The sequence below is a fragment of the Patella vulgata genome, chromosome 5 (assembly GCF_932274485.2).
Source record: "Patella vulgata chromosome 5, xgPatVulg1.2, whole genome shotgun sequence".
NCBI classification, from domain to species: Eukaryota; Metazoa; Mollusca; class Gastropoda; family Patellidae; genus Patella; species Patella vulgata.
The window spans coordinates 41,110,977-41,133,916 of NC_065883.2; the positions used below are offsets into that span (position 1 = coordinate 41,110,977).

A 22,940-nucleotide genomic window follows, 5' to 3' on the forward strand; every position below is an offset into this window, starting at 1 on the left:
TGGAGAAACCACAAGGTAAACACGTGGATTAAAATTATAATCACTTTTATTGGATTAATGAATAGTCCGACAAAGGGGAAGCAATGACTTCTGTTTAAGATTATATTGATGAATTGTCTGACAAAGGATTAAGTCAGTCAATCATGGCAGATTAAGTAGTTGATCAAGGTAGGTGTATACAGGATATAACACAATATATACGTTGATCACTTAATTACCTAATCAATCCAGGCTATTATCAACGATAATCGGGTTGAGTGGTAGTTATACACTCAGTACACTATATTAATTTTGGAATTTTGAATATTATTCACCATGTCTTGATATCCGATTGGGCATATTCCGGTCAGACAGTTTTGGGCGTTTGGAAAATAGTGTCGGACAAGTCCGGAATATACAGGCGAAATCCCATCCCTGATCAGGGGCCATAATCCATAAAGTTACAATCCGATAACATGCCAATATTGAAAGGAACTGAGATCTTTGGTGATAAACCTATATTTCAAGTTTTTGTCAAAATCAGATAAAAATTGTGACCTGTAAGTGTTTACAAACAAATTGTGGACGGACAGGGGCGACAACAAAAGACATCCACATGAAAATGTGGGCGTATAAAATGTGGGCTGCGGAGTTTAAGCATGGCAGAGAGAGAGAGCCTTGATGATGACCGACCTCCTGGAAGGCCATTAATAGCAACCATTCAAGAAAACATTACCCGGGTACATGACATTGTGAAGGCTGATCGACAAGTGTTGTGGGTACCTTTTGAAAGGGTTGAGCACATAATCGCCAACAAGTTAGGGATGACAAAAGTTTCTGCAAGATGAGTACCAAAGCTCTTGACTGCGGATCAGAAACGTGTCAGATTCCTGACGCCCCGTTACAATTGGTGCCGTTTTGATCAGTTTTTGGCCAGATTTGTAACCATGGATGAGAATTGGATCCAGAGTCGTCAGCCACCAAAAAAGCCAAGTCAAGTCGGTTCCTTCTTCTGGAAAGGTGATGGCTTCAGTCTTTTATGATTCCAAGAGTATTCTGCCGATTGACTATCTTCGAAAAGGACAGACTATCAATGGAGGATATGCTGACCTATTGAGACATTTGCGTGAAGCTATCAAAGGTGAGCGATGGGGAATGCTCACTATTGGATAGTGAGCAAAGTGGATCTGGGGTAGCAATATGCCACAGAAACACCATTGCTTGTTTTGGAATGGTAACTGGTGTGTGCCCATAGCCTTGCTCTCCTAACTGCAATTCTGGTAAGCCATAGAGCTCGTTAAGAAAGTTATCAAAAATGTTACTTTGGTTAAACAAAAGTGTGATTTAAAGTCTTCTAAGGATTGTACTACATAATTATGTTCTGCATAATATTCTATCCTTGGAGCTTCATTACGCTACTCCAGAATTAATAGTTCCAATAAGATGCCAATGATTAAGTCAGTTTCAATTTAAGTTTTTTGGTAGATTAATGTCTGCTCATTGTTATTTATCAGAACACTGAGCATGATTGTTTAGCAGTGTTTATCTTCCATTTTGATAGTGGTGGACACATTAGCCAAATCGTTCCCCGCCGAATGGGTGGATTGCATCACCTTTCATGTCACATGATTAAACATGGTGGCTACCATGTCTTCAAAAAGTCACGTAACTTCTCGATATGAGTGGATGATGAGTGTTGATTAACTAATGATTTCTACATTCGGGCAAATGCTTCAGTGAGCAGACACAAGGCAAATATATCGAATATGTTTAATTCAAACAATTTAGTTTCTGTGGGCGTATGTTTTGTTGCCTGGCTGCCTACCTTTTTTTCTATAACACTAATAAATTTTACTTTTAATTACCTTTATTGTCACTGAAAATTTATGATATCTTGAAAGCCCCAACTCATTCCAAATCTCCTCCATTCTGACAATAAGTAAAATATGAAAGAAGCCATTGCATGTAATTAATTTTCAACTTCCAAAATGAGACTTGACACAAAGCACATATTTTCGTCGTACTGTCTTACCCGTACTTTGCAAGTCACAGGTCGAAGACCAGCTGATTGTCACAGGTTTTTCTTGTTGTGCTGGGTTGCTGGCAACTTTCAGCTACCAAAATGTTGTATGGTCACACCACTTATTCAGGTCTTTCTAACCTATATATTTACAATATGCTATGCTATTTTTAGTTCAGATGACATGATTAATATGCAGGTGTCAGATAAAGATATAGCAGTTTTTCCAGAAATCTGCAGTGGTCCCTGTTCACAATCATGTTTTCAAATAGTAAGTTTTCATCATTATTTCCACCACACAAGCAATTGCCATGTTTATAAATGTAGAGGTCACTATACCATGTGAAATGGAAATAAGAATCACATATTTTTTTTAAAAAGATAAACAAAACATCATTACCCTATGTACAATAAATGGGTTTTTTTATATATAGGAATGTAAAGTTTGTCACAAGTGTCTTACAGTTGATTTAAAACAAAGTTTAAAAACAGCATATGTTGAGCATGTGAATAGAGGTAGCTGTAGAAGAGTTTTCCCGCCACCAATAATGGTATATATGAATTTAATATTTGATATCTTTATGCAAATTCTGTGGCCACCATTTTCAATAATTAGTATTCTATTTTGTAATGCGGTACTAAACCTTGTAACATGATTTATGGACACAAAGACAAAATAAACATTTTCAGTCTTATGGAAGCAGAATGTTGGTAAATACTTCTCAAAATTCTCAAAGTATACTTTCTGTTTTCAACGACAGGTCCCAGTGTATGTGTGCAATAAAGATTTTTACTAATATTACTGACAATAAATTAAGCTCTTAATTCAAAAATGATTTATCAGATTTTCTGTTTCAGAATCAACACCAAGCACTTAAGTGGACAATAGAAAAAGCAGATCAAACATTCCAGAATATACGACAAAAAAATCAAATAATGCAAATCTGGTTCATTGGCAAATGTCGTCTAGATGCCTCATTTTGTATTTGAATATTGGTTTTAATATGTGTAATTGTCCCCCGTCTTTCGTCCGTCTGTCTGTCCGACACAATAACTCTCTTTCTAATTGAGCTAAAATGTTCAAACTTGGTGTAGGTATTTATTATCGGTCAATGCCTTGATGGAGTTCAAAGATGAGCATTTGCTGCTTAGGGTAAGCAGAGATAAGCAATTTGATTGGTTGATGCTTTGGGACATGATAACTTTAGTTCTAATTAAGTGAGAGTGATGAAACTTGCTGTATAGTTTCATTACATCAATACCTTGACTAAGTTCGATAATGAGTATTTTCTGCTCAGGATAAGCAGAGCTATAAGCAATTTGATTGGTCGTGACTTTAGAACACATTAACTCTCATTCTAATTGAGTTAGAATGTTCACACTTGGTGTAGGTGTCTTGATGGAGTTCAAAGATGAGAATTTTCTGCTAAGGATAAGCAATTTGATTGGTTGATTCTTTGTATCATGATAACTTTAGTTCTAATTAAGTGAGAGAGAGGACACTTGGTGTATAGCTTTTTTTACATCAATACCTTGACTAAGTTCGATAATGAATATTTACTGCTAAGGGTAAGCAGAGCGATAAGCAATTTGATCAAGACTCACAATAAGTCTCCTTCTAATTGAGGTAGAATGTTCAAACTTGGTGTAGGTGTTCATTAGGTGAATGTCTTGATGGAGTTCGATGATGAACATTGTCTGCTTACGGTAAGCAGAGATAAGCAATCTGATTGGTTGATGTTTTGGTTCACGATAACTTTGGTTATAATGAAGTGAGAGCGATAAAACTCCGAATAAAGATTCATTATATCATTACCTTGACTAAATTGTTTCAATGGCATTTTGTAATTGAACTGGAGTATACAGGTCACAATTCTGTGGAATACAATTACTGCTTATTACTGAGCGACGTTTCGACTGGGCTTCTCTAGTCATTATCAAGCAATGATAAAATATGACAAGACAATATATACCATGTAGACAACAATACTTAGTTAATTCTGACCAACCAGAGATACCCCTTAATTACGTGTACCTAAAGGGAGTCTAATTTAATTAAGGATTATAACGTTTAATGCTAATAACAACATTCAATATGACCAATTTACCTGAAAATTAACACAAATTGATTAATCGATTAATGGAGTATATTCAATGATTTATTAGGTTTTAATAATGACAAACGATCAAAGAAGATGAAATTTGATAAAATGTATTCCGCGACCACTTTATCTGAAATAAACACAAATAATTAATGAATAGCTTGTTGTGGAGTATTTACAATGATTTGAGTAGGTTTTAATAATGACAACACCCTTAAAAGATGTGATTTGATTGGTATTATGACAAAAAATGTTGATATATTATGCATGTAGATGTAAGTGATTCTACTAATATACGAAAAACCCTTAGAACAATCACTACACAAATGATCAATGGTCCTCAGAAGGCCGACTATTTTACTTATAGTGAGTAATATTTTCACTGTATACTATAGTGAATTAGAAAGGCAGGATTTGAACTATTAAGTGCATTGAATTTTGAAAACAGCAGCCCTGAAAAGCAAAAATAGTAGCCAATTATTAATTATCATTTTTTTTTAAAATTATAGTAATTATTACAAACTTAGATTATTACTAGAATATTGTTGAGTATTAAATGTGATTAAATAAAAATTATTATGCTTAGTCTATGATTATGTAATAAGAGTATCATACGCCCTGAGGAGGAACAATCCTTGATCTCTGTTTATTGTTGGCTTGTGTCTTCGTATTTGAATGGCTTCATGCAATCGGCGCGCCCTCTTGTTGCTTATATTCTTGCATAGTGGTTTAACATTTAGTAGAGTCAAAATACCGAATAACCCCCCAAAATTTGCAAGAAAACATTTTATTGCATTTTCCTATAGTATTTGGTCCAGAGAACAATATATATCAAAAGTTGTCCGAAATTGAGCCACCACAAGGGGTCAAATTATGACGTAAAACAAAATGGCTGCCATTTGACCAAAATCACCAATCTTTACACATATAATTTGAAATAAGCTGTATTAAACCAGTTTTAAAAATATAGACCATCTTAAAACATTATTGTCTTGCTGTTGAAAAGAGTGTCGCGACGTATGGGATATTGCATGACGTCATCAATGACAGAAAATGAGTACCTATTAATGGAGAATTCATATTTACGAAACAGCGGGCGGTGCACATGAAATAGTTTTTGACCTGAAAAATACACGTGTTAGCAAGTAGCTACTGGTTAAAGGCAGTGAAGTCATGATGCTGATAGCAAAACCATTATTATATTCAGAATATGCAAAAACAACATCAAATTTGACAAACTATTTTTCAAAATTGGCATTATTCATATTTTCACAATTCCCAGCGTGTCCGCGAGAGCACCATGCAGGGGGTGATAACCCTTGGGTCAGGGATTTGAACCAAATTTTTTCTGTGACATGGGTTAGTACCCAGATACATCCCCACAAAATATTAGATTGATTCAGTTGATACCGACCTGGAAAATTGGAAAAGTATTTTTTAATCGAAAAATAAGCCAAAAATAGGCAATTTTGGATCCAAATTTGAATGACCTGCTATTCGGACAATAATTGATTTGGATAGACAAAACTTTGGGTATTAGTAGGACCATTCAGGTTTCTCCTTCACACTGAGTTTGAAGTTTCTACTGCTAATGATACCTTGGTACTGGCCGGATACCCAACTCTCTCTGAAAATTGAATTTAATGAAAACCAATGTTTAAGAGGCTATAGCTCGTTCTTTGCAGGGACTAGGACCAAAGTTGAATGTTACCCACAACTAGCAACCTTCCTACTAACAAAATAAAAAATAAAAATGACCGGAACAGTCATAATAAAAACAGGAGAAATATATTAAAAACACCAAAAATTAGGATAAAATATCCCGTCTATCAATACCCCAGATGAAGTATATGTATGGACATCTTTACAAATTTAATATATTCCATTTAGTCGTTAGCAAGGATGATTTAGACATGAGAGGAACAAAGTAAAATGAGATTTAAAGTCCACTGGACACAAACTAGGTCATTTTGGGACTAGCATAATATGGTGATGCATACTGTATCTATGGACATCATCACAAAGTTAATATATTCGTTAGCAAGGGTGATTTTGACTTAAGAGAGAGAAATGGGGTTTAAGGTCCACCCAACACAAACTAGGTCATTTTGGGACTAACATATGGTACAATTTTACTTCAATAATACACTTGTGGGAAAAGAGAATATCCCTGAGGTTGGACAAACAACACCACACCATGTCACCGGCATGCTGTCACACCACCACTTAACTCAATGACAGACCTTAGGATCTAAAGTCTATGTGTTAGACCAGGGACAAGTTTCATGAATGTCCAATGCAATTTAAACAGAACAAATCGTCTTCTATAAATATGATATAATGAAAGGTGAAATATGATACACGATTCAGTGTAAGCATATTTTAGCTCTTGGGTAAAAGAAGTGTTTCTGAGGGATGTACATGTTCGCTCTTGTAACAGGTTTTAAGGACGAGGGGATTGTAGATGATCCAGTGACAGTAAGTCATAGTCACACAATCAGCAAGACGACTATACAACACCTTTTCTACCAAAGTTCCTTGTGCCAAATAGGTTATTTTGGTCAAACATATTTTAGGAATCAGACCAGCTTATTCCCATCTGTATTTAGGAGCCGATCATTGTATAGAAACATTTGGACGTTTTCATGGAGAGGCATTACAGATCGGGAGGCTATGATAATTCCATATTGAAATCCCTGAAGGAGAAGAGGTCAAAAACAGTACTACAAAATAAAACAGTACTCTGTGGTCCAAAAACCTTGAAGGTAGGTCAGAGAGCATTTACACTGGAACGTAGGAATCTAAGTAAGTGAGCACTTCTGCTCGAACGTAGGTATATGTAGGAGTTTGGCACATGCGGTCAACATTATCCTGGAGTGCCATAAATCCTGTTGTGATCTATCTTTCCCTTCAGAGATTTCAATACCAGACATTAAATGTCCCTACATGAACACTTCTGAATGTTTCTTCTTATGGTTCTCCTTTACATGAGCAGGTGTACAAATTAATAGATATCAAGTTTATGATAGTCATGTTTATATGATGATCAGGGCTCGGTTCCTAGAAAATTCTTAAAGTAAGCACAATGTCATGCTTCACTTTTTCTTACGTAAGAAACTTATAAAAATACCGTCCCTAGAAAATTCTCAAGACCATTCTTACGTAAGCACAAGTCAAGTATAAGTCTAAGCACATTGTGACTGGTAAAGTTTACCATAAACTGAGACTACGATGCTCTTTAACGTCATAAAAACAACTTTGGTATGCAAAACGTCATAAATTTGTCGTCTGCTTCATTGACGTTATATATATATATGGTTGATTTAGATGCATTTGACATGTCCCCTATACACATATATAATGTGCCACAAGATAAAAAAAAACCGCAGACACATACAAACTAACTGAATAATTGTGAGAGTGCCTGATCTTAAAGTAGTCTGTGTGTTTGCAGCCTATTGTTTACTAATTGGCAAATAAATAAAATGGTTTCAGGGTAGGCCTAGAAGCAAAATTTTCTATAGCATTCTTAATTTGAAATTTCTTCTGGAGAAGGATTTTCTTTGTCTCTTTGGTATCATAAGGTGTTGGCAATGCCGTCGAATAACTCTACGGTCAGCCATCTTTTTGAAGCAGAAACAGACTTAAGGTTGGTAAGCAAGCCGTATACCTTGCTTGGGACTTGTGCTTAGATTGACTATGTTTAAGAACGAAGTTGTGCTTAAGTTTTTTCTTGGAACGCATATTAACGTTCTTGTGCTTACAATGAAGTCTACTTAAAATCTAAGCACAAGAACATTCTTAAGAATTTTCTGGGAACACAAAATAAGGTAAGTTTACTTAAATGCAAAGTCTACTTAAATCTAAGCACAAGAACGTGCTTAAGAATTTTCTAGGAATTGGGCCCTGCTCATGAATACAGATCTTAATAACAGTGGTCTGATCCCTGCAAAATTACGAAGAATTACAAGTAATGGTGATGATCAGTAGTCATTTGAAGATAATCGTTGGTCATTGCTGAAAAGGTGCTGCTTTGGTTAAATTGTGCTAATATAAAAGCTTGCTATGCCAGTCCTTACATTTATGCACTTCCGTGCTACTAACTACTGAATACAGATGAGAATAATCGTTGCCTGATCCTGCAAAATTATACACCAGTTAAGCCCCTTTCCTACGATGACCGTGAACGTCCGATTTTGTCACAAAAACTTCATGATTTTAACCAAGATAGTATATTTGGCACAAGGAACGTTCAAGTAACAAAAAATAGTACTTATGTTCATAATCAACGGTCATTTGAACTCTTGAAAATAGTAGTCGGTCATCAGTAAAAAAAAGAATTGTGGAAAATACCATTTTTACACATTTTCAGAATATTACAGCACTCTAGTGGGTTGCGTTCCGGTCAGTTTTTTTCTTTTGACATTTACTTTGAGAAATGCCCTTCACAACCACACCAAGCAATTCTATGTCAGACCTGCAAAGAAACAGCTACATGCGTTTTAGGATAGCATAGTTTTAAACATATGTAAAATGACCACTTTATGATCACTAACAGAAAATTCCACACGATTGATTCATTCCCAAACGACTGCAGGATTTTAAGACGACTACTAGGCCTATCATACCTGACCAATATCAAAAATTTAGAGACACAACATTTCGGGTTGGAGCGTTTTGAATTTAGGGTAACAAATTGGTCGAAATATGTCAATTTTTGCCCCAAAACAACAATTTCCAGTTATACCGGAAGTTGTCCATTCAAAATTTTTTTACTTCATCATGTGACTTCTGTCGCCTAGGGGTCCCCATAGACCAAGTATGGTTGAAATTTGCTGACCCCCCGGGTTATCGTTTTTTTCAATTTCTGCATGGTGCTCTCGTGGACACGCTCTTAACAAGATCCACAAGCCCCTGTGCACTCAAGTCCGTACTTCTTACAGCTACATCTTAGTGTATTACATTGAGCAGAACAGTTGCAGTGAATCATTTTTAATAGAATGTTAGGAGCTGGGTTATTGTCCATCATTACTGGTGTGAATTTGTCTCCTTGAACATTCCAGCCCCTATTTGCCGGGTCCATGTTGTCAATATTGCCAATCCATTGCATGACTTGAAGGTAGCTTTGTTGTGCATGATACTTTGTAGCTGAGGTTGTGGGGGGCAGTCGTTCAGGTGTTACAAATGTCTTTGCAGTTGCCACTTTTTTGCAGAGGTAACTGTATCGAAATGATGACAGGGATTCAGAATTTGTCCCGTTCAACAAATCCACCACTGCCTTACACCCAGCACTTTCAACAGCTTCTTGACCCGAATCCTGAGCACAGAAAATCCTTGAACAGGTACGTATGACAGAATCGCCTTTGATAAACTTTTGAAACACTGATTTTTTTTCCCAACAGCAAAGATTCTTGAGGTAGTATCACAACCAGTAAATGCATGGGCAAACAACAGATCGGTACAAACATTATCCCCGGGAAGATTCTTTAAAACTTTGATGCTATACACATTTGGCTTCCCTTTGTCTGATCGAAAGTAGAGTTCCTTACTGTCAACTCTCTCATGATACAGGAGTAATATCAGAAGATCTGTATCCGCTCCGATTAGGGTGGTTGATTTTGTGGTGGACATAGTGACATCTGCTTTCACTATGTTCAAATCTGCATCTCCCTTTGCCTGCACCACATGACAGTTGCTTTGCCTCAAGTGCACGGTAATCATGTCAATGAGGGACTTCTTATTGTTTTCATTAGAAAGCAAGTCCGCTTTCTTACCAACAAATTTAGTTGTATCTGTTATGTTGACAGTGTTTTTTACAGATGTTGTTTTTCTTCGCTGGGGTGTGGTGTCCTTGGTACTACTTGGTCCACCATATCCGTCGAAAACTATGGTTGGTTTGCCATACAGGTCAGTTGTAAAAGAGGCTTAAGCGTCTGCAATTGAACTGTAGGTGCTTCTTTCAGTCCATTTCAGGCGATGTAGGATTGAACCTCCGTCCAAGACGTAGTGCTCGGTATTGGGAATAGATTGAATGACAACATCATCAACAGAAGAAGCATAGTTCTGTATGGCTTCAAGAAATGCAGGTTTGTCTGGCTTTGGTAGTGGATGTTTGCATTCAAACAAGGAGGGTGGATATGTAGAGAGTTCGTGTTTCACCCCCTCATCTAAGTTTAGCTCTCCAGGAACCTCTGAAATAACAAAGCTGGGTCAATTGTTCTGTCTTCAGCAACCTTGCATGAGAGCCCTTGATGAAGCCATGGTCTTCACTTTAGTGTTTCGTTTCTGTGTGGGGATCACGGTGGCTAAGTGGGTAAGGCGCTTGCTCGCTAGTCTGGAGGTCGGGTGTTCGATCACTGCATTGGCCGAGAAAGTTCATCCAGATTTTCCGCCGTGGTTCTCCCTTGTCAGTGATGCAGGACGGAGGGGCTGACAAGGACAGCTGTCTAGTCGTTCGGATGGGACGAAAAACCGAGGTCCCGTGTACACATTGGCGTGCACGTTAAAGATCCCTTGACAGTTGGAATTCGATATAAGAGTAGGCCGTAGTACCGCTGTCTGGGCAAAATTTCCCTCTTAGCACACTGTATGGTGTATGCCCGTCTTCATTAGCCCAGTTCGGAGCAAAACAGTAGGACGTAAAACCCCATTTCATTTCGTTTCTGTGAATAAGAAAATATCAGTTGACTTTCCATTTTTGTTACTGTATCCCTGCCAACAGTAAAAAGGTTATGCACATTCACGTCATCATCAGCGTTTATCCCTGTTGTAATGTTACGAAATGATGTTTCATCTGAGAACGGAGTATAAAGTCCGAGCATTGTGTCAAGCTTGATCAGGTCTTCTTTATCCCAGTCAATTCTTGCAGCAGTTGCTTCTTTGTGCTGTTCTCTAGTTGTATATTGCATTTCACAAAAATTCTTGCATGGCGTAATTGTAGGTGGATGATGCAGGAGAAGACATCGTCCAGATGGCCCATTGGTATTCTGATATTCCACTTCCTCCAGTTAAACCTCATGTACTTTTTAGTGACCTCATTAGTGTTTGTTCAATGACCAAGTCACATCCAAGACCAGCCCAGAAGCTGTTGCTTTGTCGGATGACATGGTAGCCACGCATGAATTTTCAGGGTTTTCAGTCTCTAAGGCTCTCATCTTCTGAAGATACAGATAAGCAGATTTCAGATAATTAGGATTACCCGCAGCAGCAAATACTGGCAAACAATTTGATACAGCATGAAGGTGCATCTCCCATGATCCTGTACGATCAGCCTCGATAAGCTCGCACACAACTCCCAATATTCGCATATAGTTCAACCATAGTTTGCTCGTTTTGGAATTGTCGGATAATTCAGCCTTCCTTGAGGTTATTGTATTGACAAACTTGTCCATACAATCAGATGTAATCACTTAGGTGACATCTATACCGCCTCCCTCTGCTTGACAGTACAACTGCTCAACTTCAGCTATGAAGCTTTCAAATCCTAGTTCATGTTCAATGATCTTGGAGATAATTTGGTTTGTCAGACACTGGTCAACTAACAGATGTCCACAGCGGCACACTGCCTTTCCACTCATCATATGGATGACAGTGTTTTCCCCATAGATGCCCTCAAGCAAATCTTTAAGTCCACCGCCGTCCATCAAACTCCCGATAGCACCTAGAAGGTTCATTATTGTGTGGAAGCTTCCAAGTAGCAGCACAACGTCTTTAACCGGGCTGTCATCTTCCACTTCGTTCACTATCTCAGAAGCTTTCCAAAAGAGAGGTTGATCGCAAAGTAACTACAGGTGAGATGTTGTGCCTCGATGTAATCTTGGCTATGAACTCAGGTATGGAAAGGATACAAGTCCTGTCTCCAGGGTACATGTCAATCATTGGCAGGAACAGCACCGACGATTGTCATGGCTGAACACGGCTCATTGGTCAGTGTGTGCATTATTCCTTGCCAATTTGGCGTTGGTACATGGAATCTAAAGGACATCTCCCACAGCAGATTGATCTTGCGATCATCGTATTTCATTAACGGCAAAGGTTTAAATTTAATCTTGCATCAAGTGTAATTTGTGATATTCTTTGATAGGGACTTTTGCCTGCTCCATGACGTTCAATTCACACAATTTGCAGCTGCAATCATTCCCATTCTATGGAATGTACCCTTCCCATCAAGCGTCACAATGTTGTGATCCACATTATCTGCAGCGAATAGTAGCATCATATCGTTTATTGCTGTTTGACCACATTAAATATCTGGTGCAACTGAAGATGCTGTGTTTTCTTCGAATCTTTGTAGTTCCGAATATGATGAGCAATAACCCATTGCAGAAAGAGTGTCTATCGGGAATCTAGATCGGAAGTGGTGGTGCATTTGTGCTGCAAGTTCTAGCTGTAGCGGCACTATAATCGTCCTTGGGCGAACTGCCTGAATGATCAACTGGCCTATGCTCGCTTCTCTCCTGCATGTGTCCTTTCCAACAATAAGATGCTGTAGCATGCAACGCAAGCTATTAGGAACATACTCAAGAGTGGACTCCAGTTTCAGATCAGTTACTTTCGGATACTCACTCATAATAGGTGTTATAACTGTCTTGATATCACTTTTGATAAGTTTTGCTGCAGTTTCTATTATTGCTCTCTTCTGGACTTCCTCGTCGTCTTTGTCTTGCAGCTTAAAAAAGTCCCGTAGAATTTTACTTGTTCTTTCCCGAAATGTCACAACATCATGTAGTCCATCATCCTGAGCTATGAATATAGAATCCCTGTAGTGCGCTAGTAATTTCGATTTTAAATACTGTTTGCCGTATGCACCAGAATCACTCTCTTGCAAGTACTTGTTCATCTTATTGGAAAGGTCTGTAATATTCATAACAAAACACAACACAAGGTATATATGGATATAACTACTTCTCTATTATTTAATAACAACGTTTCGTAACACATACAGATCACGTTTTCAAGTTAATAATAAATATCCTTCTTCTTCTTCTGGGGTTTTACATCCACTTCTACCTAAGGTGATATCGTAGCCAAATTAATATCCATCTAGTCAGCCTATTTATACATATTTTGGCTTACCCCAACTTAATTAATAATCAGACGAAACCATTAAAATAATTAGAAGCCCTACAATAACAATAACTAATACAAACAATATTATTGATTACAGATAATCCGTGCTCGAGATCAAAGATCAGCCTTAATAGGGTTTCACCATATAACATCTTAATACGACCAACATAAATAATCACAACTTAATAATTGTTAATTTAGAACTAAAATAATTAGAAGCCCTACAATCACAATAACTAATACAAACAATAATAATGATGATTGACCCTATAGTAAGAAATTAACAGATAATCAGTGCTAGAGAACAAAGGTCAGCCTTAATAGAGTTTCACCATATAACATCTTAATCAGACCAACATTAATAATCACAACTTAAAATTGTTAACTTAGAATTAGGCAGTAATTCCGAAAATATGATATGTTTCAAATAATAGAGACAACACCTTCAACCCAACATGCCAACTAATGGGGTTATACAAAATAAAATAAGAGTTATAAGCATTTAATCAGACAACTGGCCACACTGCTTTAACTTGATTGAATCCTATACTTTAATGTATATAACTAATATCTATTAATTACATCAGGAGAGCGAGAATATAAGCACGTCAACAAACACTACCATATTATTAAAATATACTATGCACATTAAGCGTTAAAAGTAACTACTAAATTGTTAATGTATAACTAGCATGTAACCGTAATGACGTTCACAGTTCTCACAACACATAAAACGCAGACTTAAACTATCAAGTCATCCCAAGCATTGGATATATATAGACCAGTGTCTCTATTAATGGTCGGGTTGTGTCTACGGATTTCAATAGCTGTTTGCTGGACTTGATGTTTCTGGCTAGGATCTGTTTGTCTCGCCATTTTATTGTATGGCTAGGGTTGTCCATAATATGCTGGGCTATTGCTGATCTATCTCCTTTCTTGTAGCTTAGGTTGCCAATAAATGGAATATAAACTAATACCGGTTCTTGTTCTCTAGCAGGTTTTACAACTTTCTCTCCTAGGGCCTTGTCTATTGCTTTCCTAATTATGTTGGCTGGATAGTTATTCAAGTGCTGAAAGCTAAATCATAGATGGTCAATTTCTTTTTCCAGTTTGTCCGGGTCACACATAGATTTGGCTTTTTTGGTCAGTGTTGATATAATCCCAGTTTTGATCTTGATAGGGTGATTGGAGTTAACGTTGATGTACTGGTCTGTGTGTGTCGGTTTCCTGTACACTGTTGTGGTTAGTTGTCCCGTTGATCGATCAATATTTACATCTAAAAAAGGTAGCTGTTTTTGTTGGTTCTCGGTTTCAACTGTGAATTGGATTCTAGGGTGGATGGAGTTCAGATGGTCTAATAGCTGTATTTTGTCTTGGTGTTCCTCTATGACTACGAACGTGTCGTCGACCTTTCTGTACCAGGAGATCGGTTGAAATGGTGAAGTTCTTAATGAAGTTTCTTCAAATGAAGTCAACTAGATTTCTATTATCAGAGGACTGATTGGTGATCCCATAGGTAGGCCATGTATTTGCTCGAAGAATTCGTTCTTCCAAGTAAAATAGGTGGATGTTAAGCAGTCTTTAAGAAGGTCAATAATGTTTTCTAGGCTGAGTTTGGTTTTAAGTTGTGGTATTATTTCTTGGATTTTGGTCATGGTAACATCTAATGCTTCTGGGATTGGTATATTGGTAAAGAGGTCGACAACATCGTAACTTACTAATTTACCATTGGTCTGGTTTTCTTTGATCTTTCTGCAGAAATCTGAGTCCATTATATACGAATCAGCTGTTTTACCTAGTGGGGCTAATAGGCGTCTAAGATGTTTGGCTATACCGTAATACACAGAACCTCTTGAGCAGACCAGCAGGCGAACTTTCACAGGATTCTTATGTTTCTTAATCTGGGCCTTAGCATATGGGGCTGTCGGATATGTGTTCTTGAGGCATTCATGTAGGTTCTTGTCAATTTGGTTTTCTTTTTCCAGGTTGGCTAGTTTTTCCTTGAATTCTTTATTCAATTTGTTAGTATTATCTTTCGTTAGTTTCTTATATGTGGATTTATCAGAAAGTACATTTCTAACTAGTTCATCTAATTGGTCTGTATTAATCACTACTGCTGATTTTCCCTTATCGGCCGGCACTATGGATATGTTGGTGTTCTCTTTGAGTTTTTTTATGGCTTTGGTTTGGTTTAGGTTTTGGTGCCTTCTCAATTAACTGTTTTACTTGATGTCTGATAAATTCTATGTTGCCCCCTGGTGCTAATTTCTGTAGTCCTTCTTCTATCCCTGTTATAAATGTCTCTTTTGGTATAGTACTATTGGTTGTGATGAACTTTAGGCCTCTGGATAGGAGAGAGATCTGGTGGTCTGTAAGATTGGTAGATGACAGATTAACCACTGTTCTAGACAGGAATTCATCTTTCTTGTTCTTGATATCTATTGGTTCTGATTCTTCTGTTTTCTTCTTTTCACTGATTAGTTTATTAAGCTTTTTAATCTGTCTTACCGTAGTTTCTGTTTTGAGTTTATCTAAAGCCTTCTGGTTGATTGTCATATAAGACTGGTAGTGGCTGGTCTCTAGAGTATCCTGCAGGGTTTTTAGTTTCACCGCAATCGTAGATGACAGCGTGTATTTAATCTTCCTATAAATGTCCTATTCGTTCAATTATAAGTCTTTTACTAGTTTGACGTACGATTTTATGTGCCCTAGCCGATTGCACTGGTGATTTTATTTTGAATCCTTTTGGTATCACATCTTTATCTCGGCATCTTAGAAGAAAAATTAAATTAGAGCTAGCTTTACTAAATTTAGATTGGGCTGACTTGATTTCATTTATCAATTTTAGTGTCACATCTCCATAGTGATGACGTAGCAATTCTTTAAATGACATCTAAAAGCATGGTTTAACTATTCATAACAAAACACAACACAAGGTATATATGGATATAACTACTTCTCTATTATTTAATAACGACGTTTCGTAACACATACAGGTCACGTTTTCAAGTTAATAATAAATATCCATCTAGTCAGCCTATTTATACATATTTTGGCTTCGAAATAGGCAGACACCTTCTGGAAAGCTTGGTCTTGATAATCATTGGATGGCAGCCCAACCTTTCTTCGCTTATTGCTCGAAATTCTTAGTCTATGCTGTGTAGGAATATCACAGAATGTGCGAAAATTTACATTACATATAAACAGTCTGCTGCATGAAGGTTTCCATCGAAGTACTCAACATGCCACAAACTGTAAATGCCTAATCATTATTTCGAGATTTACTAATTTCAAGCATCTTGTCGGCAAAGTTGTCTGTACTAACAAAGCTGTAGTCATCATAATCAGGACTCTTCTTGCTCATCATAACTTTGTTTCCACAGAATAATCAGCCTCTTTTACTATCATGTCATAGGGGCCTGTAGAAGCACATGCACTTATTTTCACAACTGGAGCAGGATTCAACTTTGCTTTATTATATCTCTCAATATTCTTATTGTGTATGTAATTCATGCGACAGGACATGTAAACTGTAGTATTGACAGCTACTACAAGAGAGGTGACATACAGCATCATCGTAGCTGTCAATACTACAGTTTACATGTCCTGTCGCATGAAAACACACACCTCATTCATTTTCAGGGCATGGAAATGAGATTAAGCTTTGTTACAAAACTGGACAAGTGAAGTCTCCAACCATTTACAATCTGAAATGAAATGGCTACAAAACCATCAAAAAGAAAACATTTTCGTCATGGCGTCCTTAATGACGTCACTTGGAAACACTGCACAACACTCAAACACTGCACAACACTCACAGAGTGATGTATTACTCAGATAATGGCTATAATAGTATCATTTTACACCCAAGCCTTTTAAAACAACAGTATTGATAGAATATGAGCAGAAAAAATGGGATTTTGGTCAAATGGCAGCCATTTTGTTTGACGTCATATTTAGACCCTTTGCAGTAGCCCAATTTCAGACAACTTTTGATATGTTGTTGTCTGGACCATATACTACATGAAACAACCAATTATTTTGAGCTTCGCCCATTTTTTTCGTTACTTTGACTCTACTAATTAGACTCTGTGGCAGGGATTTGGAGTTCAAGTGTTCAGCTACAGCTGAGTTGTTGGTTGCTGTTTTCGACTTGTGGTCATCTATCCTTTTATTTAATGGCCGTTTTGTCTCACCCACGTATGTGCTTCTACAATTGCACTCTATTTGATAAACACATCCCTTGGGTTGCGGTGGTTGAGTTGGATTTAGTTTACCATTGGCTCTTAGTATATCTTTATTTTTTGCGAAAGTTACATCTATTGTGGAAGCAAATACGTGGGGGAGACTAAGCATAATAATTTTTATTTAATCACATTTAATACTTAACAATATTTTAGTAATAATCTAAGTTTGTAATAATTACTATAATTTGTAAAAAAAATGATAATTAATAATTGGCTACTATTTTTGATTTTCAGGGCTGCTGTTATCGAAATGCAATGCACTTAATAGTTTAAATCCTGCCTTTCTAAATCACTATAGCATACAGTGAAAATACTACTCACTAAGTAAAATAGTCGGCCTTCAGGGGACCATTGATCATTTGTGTAGTCATTGTTCTAAGGGTTTTTCGTATATTAGTGGAATTACTTACATCTACATGCATATATCAACATTTTTCGTCATAATACCAATCAAATCTCATCTTTTTAGGGTGTTGTCATTATTAAAACCTACTCAAGTCATTGTAAATACTCCACAACAAGCTATTCAATAATCATTTGTGTTTATTTCAGATAAAGTGGTCGTGGATAACATTTTAACAAATTTCATCTTTCATTGTATATACTCCATAACAAGTTACCCATTAATCAATCAATCAATTTGTGTTGATTTTCAGGTAAATTGGTCTTATTGAATGTTGTTATTAGCATTAAACTTTATAATCCTTAATTAAATTAGATTCCCTTTAGGTACACATAATTAAGTATTGTTGTGTACATGGTATATATTGCAGTCTTTTCATATTTTCATATTTTATCATTGCTTTGTAATGACTAGTGAAGCCCAGTCGAAACATCACCCAGTAATAAGCAGTAATTGTACGTATTCCATAGAATTGTGACCGGTATACCCTGACTAAGTTCGATGGTGAGAATTTTCTGCTTAGGCTAAGGAGCGATAAGCAATTTGATTGGTCAAGACTTTGGAACATAACAACTCTGCTTTTAATTGAGGTAGAATGTTTAAACTTGATGTAGATGTTCGTTAGGTGAATGTCTTGACTGAGTTCATGATTAACATTTCGACCTAAAGCTAAGCAGAGCTAATCAATTTCATTGGTCGATGCTTTGGGACAAGATAATCTTGATTCTATCTGGTAGAGAGTGATGAAACTTATTGTATAGTTTGATTGCTCGATACTTTTGAAAAAAATAAATGTGCGATTAATTAATATGTGTCGTCTATTTATTTTGAGATTTCGGCGGGGGACATCAGCCTCACTGTTGGCTTGTTTAACATGATTATTTATATGTAGTAACAGTAATGTTTATAAATTTACAACATATTTACCTATAGACAATTCAAACCACACTGTACTTTTTATATATTTTTGTATTTTTTCCATCTTTACAATAACATTATTTCTGACCGGCTCCCAGATATAAGCCCCCCTGTCTTCATGCCATTGTTGAACAAGACCTATGTGTTGATATTGACTACCAAAAAAAAGCAAGATGTGCAATGTCTTTTCAGTAACTATTTATCCCTTGATTTGATTTGATGTTTGTCGGTTTTGTTTTACATGTAGTCCGGTCCCCCTGCACTTACTATTATGTATGATCTAATTTATTTAATCTTCATTATTTTTATTTTTATTTTATTTTTATTACATATGAATTTGAATATTTTGTTGACACATGATTTTTAATGGTGGTCTGAAGGGCCTGCTTAAATAATGATAAGAGTTATGCCTATTTATTTTTGGGAACAAATGTCCGACAAGAAAAATTTCAAAATCCCATCACTGGTCCTGTCTATTTTATAAGTTTATTGGACATTATAACTTTTAAGCTGTGGACCTGGCAAGATTACATGGCTTAGATCATTACTATGCGGTTAAGTAATTGACTAATGGAAATCGTTGGATCGTACCATGTGACTAGTCACATGATCATTGTTGATAAACAGTGCCATGATTGGTCCAACGAAAATAATAATAACTTTATTTTCAAAGGGTTGAAAATTAAGCCAGGAGGCCTGTCTTACATTTTGCTCTTTATAACTGATGTTAAGTTAACAATAAATTTGAATATAGTAGAGAAATATTAACAAAAAAATATTAACAAAATCATAATTGAATATAATAAAATTACAATCCCAATATAATAAAGTTGTCACACATGAATCATATAATTATCCTCTAATAATGTACTTAAGGTACATGTAAATAGAACAAACTACTTAATGAAAATGACCATAAATGTCAATTTTAAAGTTTAATATATTTCTTCTGACCCCACCCAATGTATGACATGTACTACTACAAAGAAGACTAAACTAGGTCTCTTGCATAGTTACAAATTTAAAAAATCGCCTACGAAATGAATAATATGAATGGGCACCAGTGAATCTAATACTATTTTTAACAACGGAGAGATTAGGCTGAAGAATGACAATTTTGTTATTGATACTAGAGTATGGAGTATTGTAGTAGCCTATGATGTTGGTTAAATGTGAAGGGCATTGGTGATTAATAATTTTGTAAATAAATGTATATTTATTCACTAAGTTATGCTTTTTATTTGGACAAGGCCTGGAGCTAAATCGTTTAAATTTTCTAAACCTAGAATCAATTTAAAGGATTTGTTTTGTTGACGAGTTAGTGTACTCAAAGCAGTCGTCACCATTGTCCCAAACTGGTGAACAATAATCTAGATAGGTTTATATATATGCTTTGTAGCATAGAGACCGATATTGAATTGGTAGTAGCTGCTTGATTTTGCGAAATTGGAAAATCTTTTGATTCACAATTTTGATTACATAATGTACATCATGGTCAGTCCATTGTAAATGGTGGTCTAAAATAATTCGCAGAAGTTTGAACCTGGAAACAGTTTTGATGACTTAGTCATTGATTTTAATACTAAATTTAGACGATAAATGCTTACGATAGAAGTGACACCATTTGATGTGTAATGTCAATTTTGACTAGGTCAAACCAATTTAACATTTTAAATGTCACCGGAAATGAGGTGGTGTGAGTAAAAACTGTATTTAACCGGCTAACAAAATTTAGTTTTCCGAACGTTTTCAAAACATTATTTTTTCGTTATTTAACGTTCGTTGTGAATGTTTGTGGCACGTGACCCAGGAAAGTTTTGTTGTCGTAATGTTAACGTTTTTATACGTTACAGGATACCTTTACTGAAGATTAAAAAGGGACAATAACACTCTTGCTGTAACTGAATAATATGTCCAAATCTTCATTCTGGTCCACAAATTGTACTATTATACAATATCCCAATTCATAAGTGGTATATGCATGATCTTATCTACAGTATTTGAAAAAAAATGGAAAAATTATGTTGGGTGGATGGTGTTCTCACCAATTTCACTATGAGAGACTGGTAAAAACAGTCTACAAAGCGGAAAAGGGGGAATCCCGTTGTAGCGCATGCGCAAACTGTCAAATACGCCTCGCTCTGTAATGTTTATACATGTAGCTGACAGTTTTAGAGAATATGGTACTTGAACTGCTACGATTCATGCCAAACAATGAATCCATTTTTATACGCCCACATTGAAATGTTATTATATTCTGGAAGTTTCATGGAAATCGGTTGATAATTGTGGTGTGTAGCCCTGACACATGAAATGTGTGGTAACCTGATATATATAGGAAACCGCTAACCGGAAGTGGCTGAAATTTTGGCTACTTTGAGATATTATTAAAGTATTATAATCTGCAAGTTTCATTGAAATCGGTTGATAATTGTGGTCTGTAGCCGTGCCACATGAAATGTGTGGTAACCTGATATCTCGGAAACCGCTAACCGGAAGTGGCCGAAATTTTGCCTACTCAGATACTATTAAGGTAATTATAATCTGCAAGTTTCATTGAAATCGGTTGATAATTGTGGTCTGTAGCCGTGCCACACGAAATGTGAGGTAACCTGATATCTCGGAATACGCTAACCGGAAGTGGTCGTAATTTTGCCTACTCTGAGATATTATTACAATTATTATAATCTGCCAGTTTCATTAAAATCGGTTGATAATTGTGGTCTGTAGCCGTGCCATATGAAATGTGTGGTAACCTGATATCTCGGAAACCGCTAACCGGAAGTGGTCGAAATTTTAGATACTCTGAGATATTATTGAAGTAAATATAATCTGCAAGTTTCATTGAAATCGGTTGATAATTGTGGTCGATAGCCGTGCCACATGAAATGTATGGTAACCTGATATCTCGGAAACCGCTAACCGGAAGTGGTCGAAATTTTGGCTACTCTGGGATATTGTTAATGTTAACATATTCTGTAAGTTTCATGGAAATCGGTTGATAATTGTGGTCTTAAGCCGTGCCACATGAAATGTGTGGTAACTGGATATCTCGGAAACCGCTAACCGGAAGTGGCCGAAATTTTGGCTACTCTGAGATATTATTAAAGTAATTATAATCTGCAAGTTTCATTGAAATCGGTTGATAATTGTGGTCTGTAGCCGTGCCACATGAAATGTTTGGTAACCTGATATCTCGGAAACCGCTAACCGGAAGTGGTCGAAATTTTGGCTACTCTGGGATATTGTTAATGTTAACATTTTCTGTAAGTTTCATGGAAATCGGTTGATAATTGTGGTCTTAAGCTGTGCCACATGAAATGTGTGGTAACCGGATATCTCGGAAACCGCTAACCGGAAGTGGCCGAAATTTTGGCTACTCTGAGATATTATTAAAGTAATTATAATCTGCAAGTTTCATTGAAATCGGTTGATAATTGTGGTCTGTAGCCGTGCCACATGAAATGTTTGGTAACCTGATATCTCGGAAACCGCTAACCAGAAGTAGTCGAAATTTCGGCTACTCTGAGATATTATTAATGTTATTATAATCTGCAATTTTCATTGAAATCGGTTGGTATTTACAGTCTGTAGCCGTGCCACATGAAATGTGTGGTAACCTGATATCTCTGAAACTGCTAACCGGAAGTGGTCGAAATTTTGGCTACTCTGAGATATTATTAATTTTATCATATTCTGTAAGTTTCATGGATATCGGTTCATAATTGCGGTCTGTAGCCGTGCCACATAAAATGTGTGGTAACCTCCATATCTCGGAAACCGCCAACCGGAAGTGGCTACTCAGAGATGTTATCAATGTTATCATAATCTGTAAGTTTCATTAAAATCTGGTAACAATTGCGGTCTGTAGTCGTAAGGCTATTTTGAAATTCTTGCTTACCACATGTGGCAAATATAGCCACTGCCATTTGTTTCTTATTCTGTCTATATTGTCTCTGTGTAGCTCTCCAATAGTGTTTCTTCTTTCTGTGTTCTCGCTCTGTCATGTCAGCCACTAATTTGATTTCTTTCTTTTCTTTTCGTTTATGATATCGCTCTCTTGCTTTCTGTAAATACGCAGCATACCGAACTGGATCTTCCTTCAATTTCAGACGATAATCTCGATCTTTAGCAGATACTAGTTTTGGTTTCCCCATTAGTGTTAGGCGTATATAGGTTATAATCTGGAATATAAAGGAATA

At 36.5% G+C, this 22,940-nt stretch overlaps 1 protein-coding gene across 1 annotated transcript in view; it reads left to right on the forward strand.

Annotated features, from left to right (window-relative positions):
- Positions 1-5,855, forward strand: part of LOC126820661 (probable tubulin polyglutamylase ttll-15) — a 189,616-nt gene extending 183,761 nt beyond the window's left edge. The window contains exons 14-16 of the mRNA XM_050548783.1: positions 2,174-2,270; positions 2,434-2,550; positions 2,858-5,855. Coding sequence (XP_050404740.1) covers positions 2,174-2,270; positions 2,434-2,550; positions 2,858-2,989 — 346 coding nt within the window. The 3' untranslated portion in view covers positions 2,990-5,855. The remainder of the gene's footprint in view (positions 1-2,173; positions 2,271-2,433; positions 2,551-2,857) is intronic.
- Positions 5,856-22,940: the final 17,085 nt, after the last annotated feature.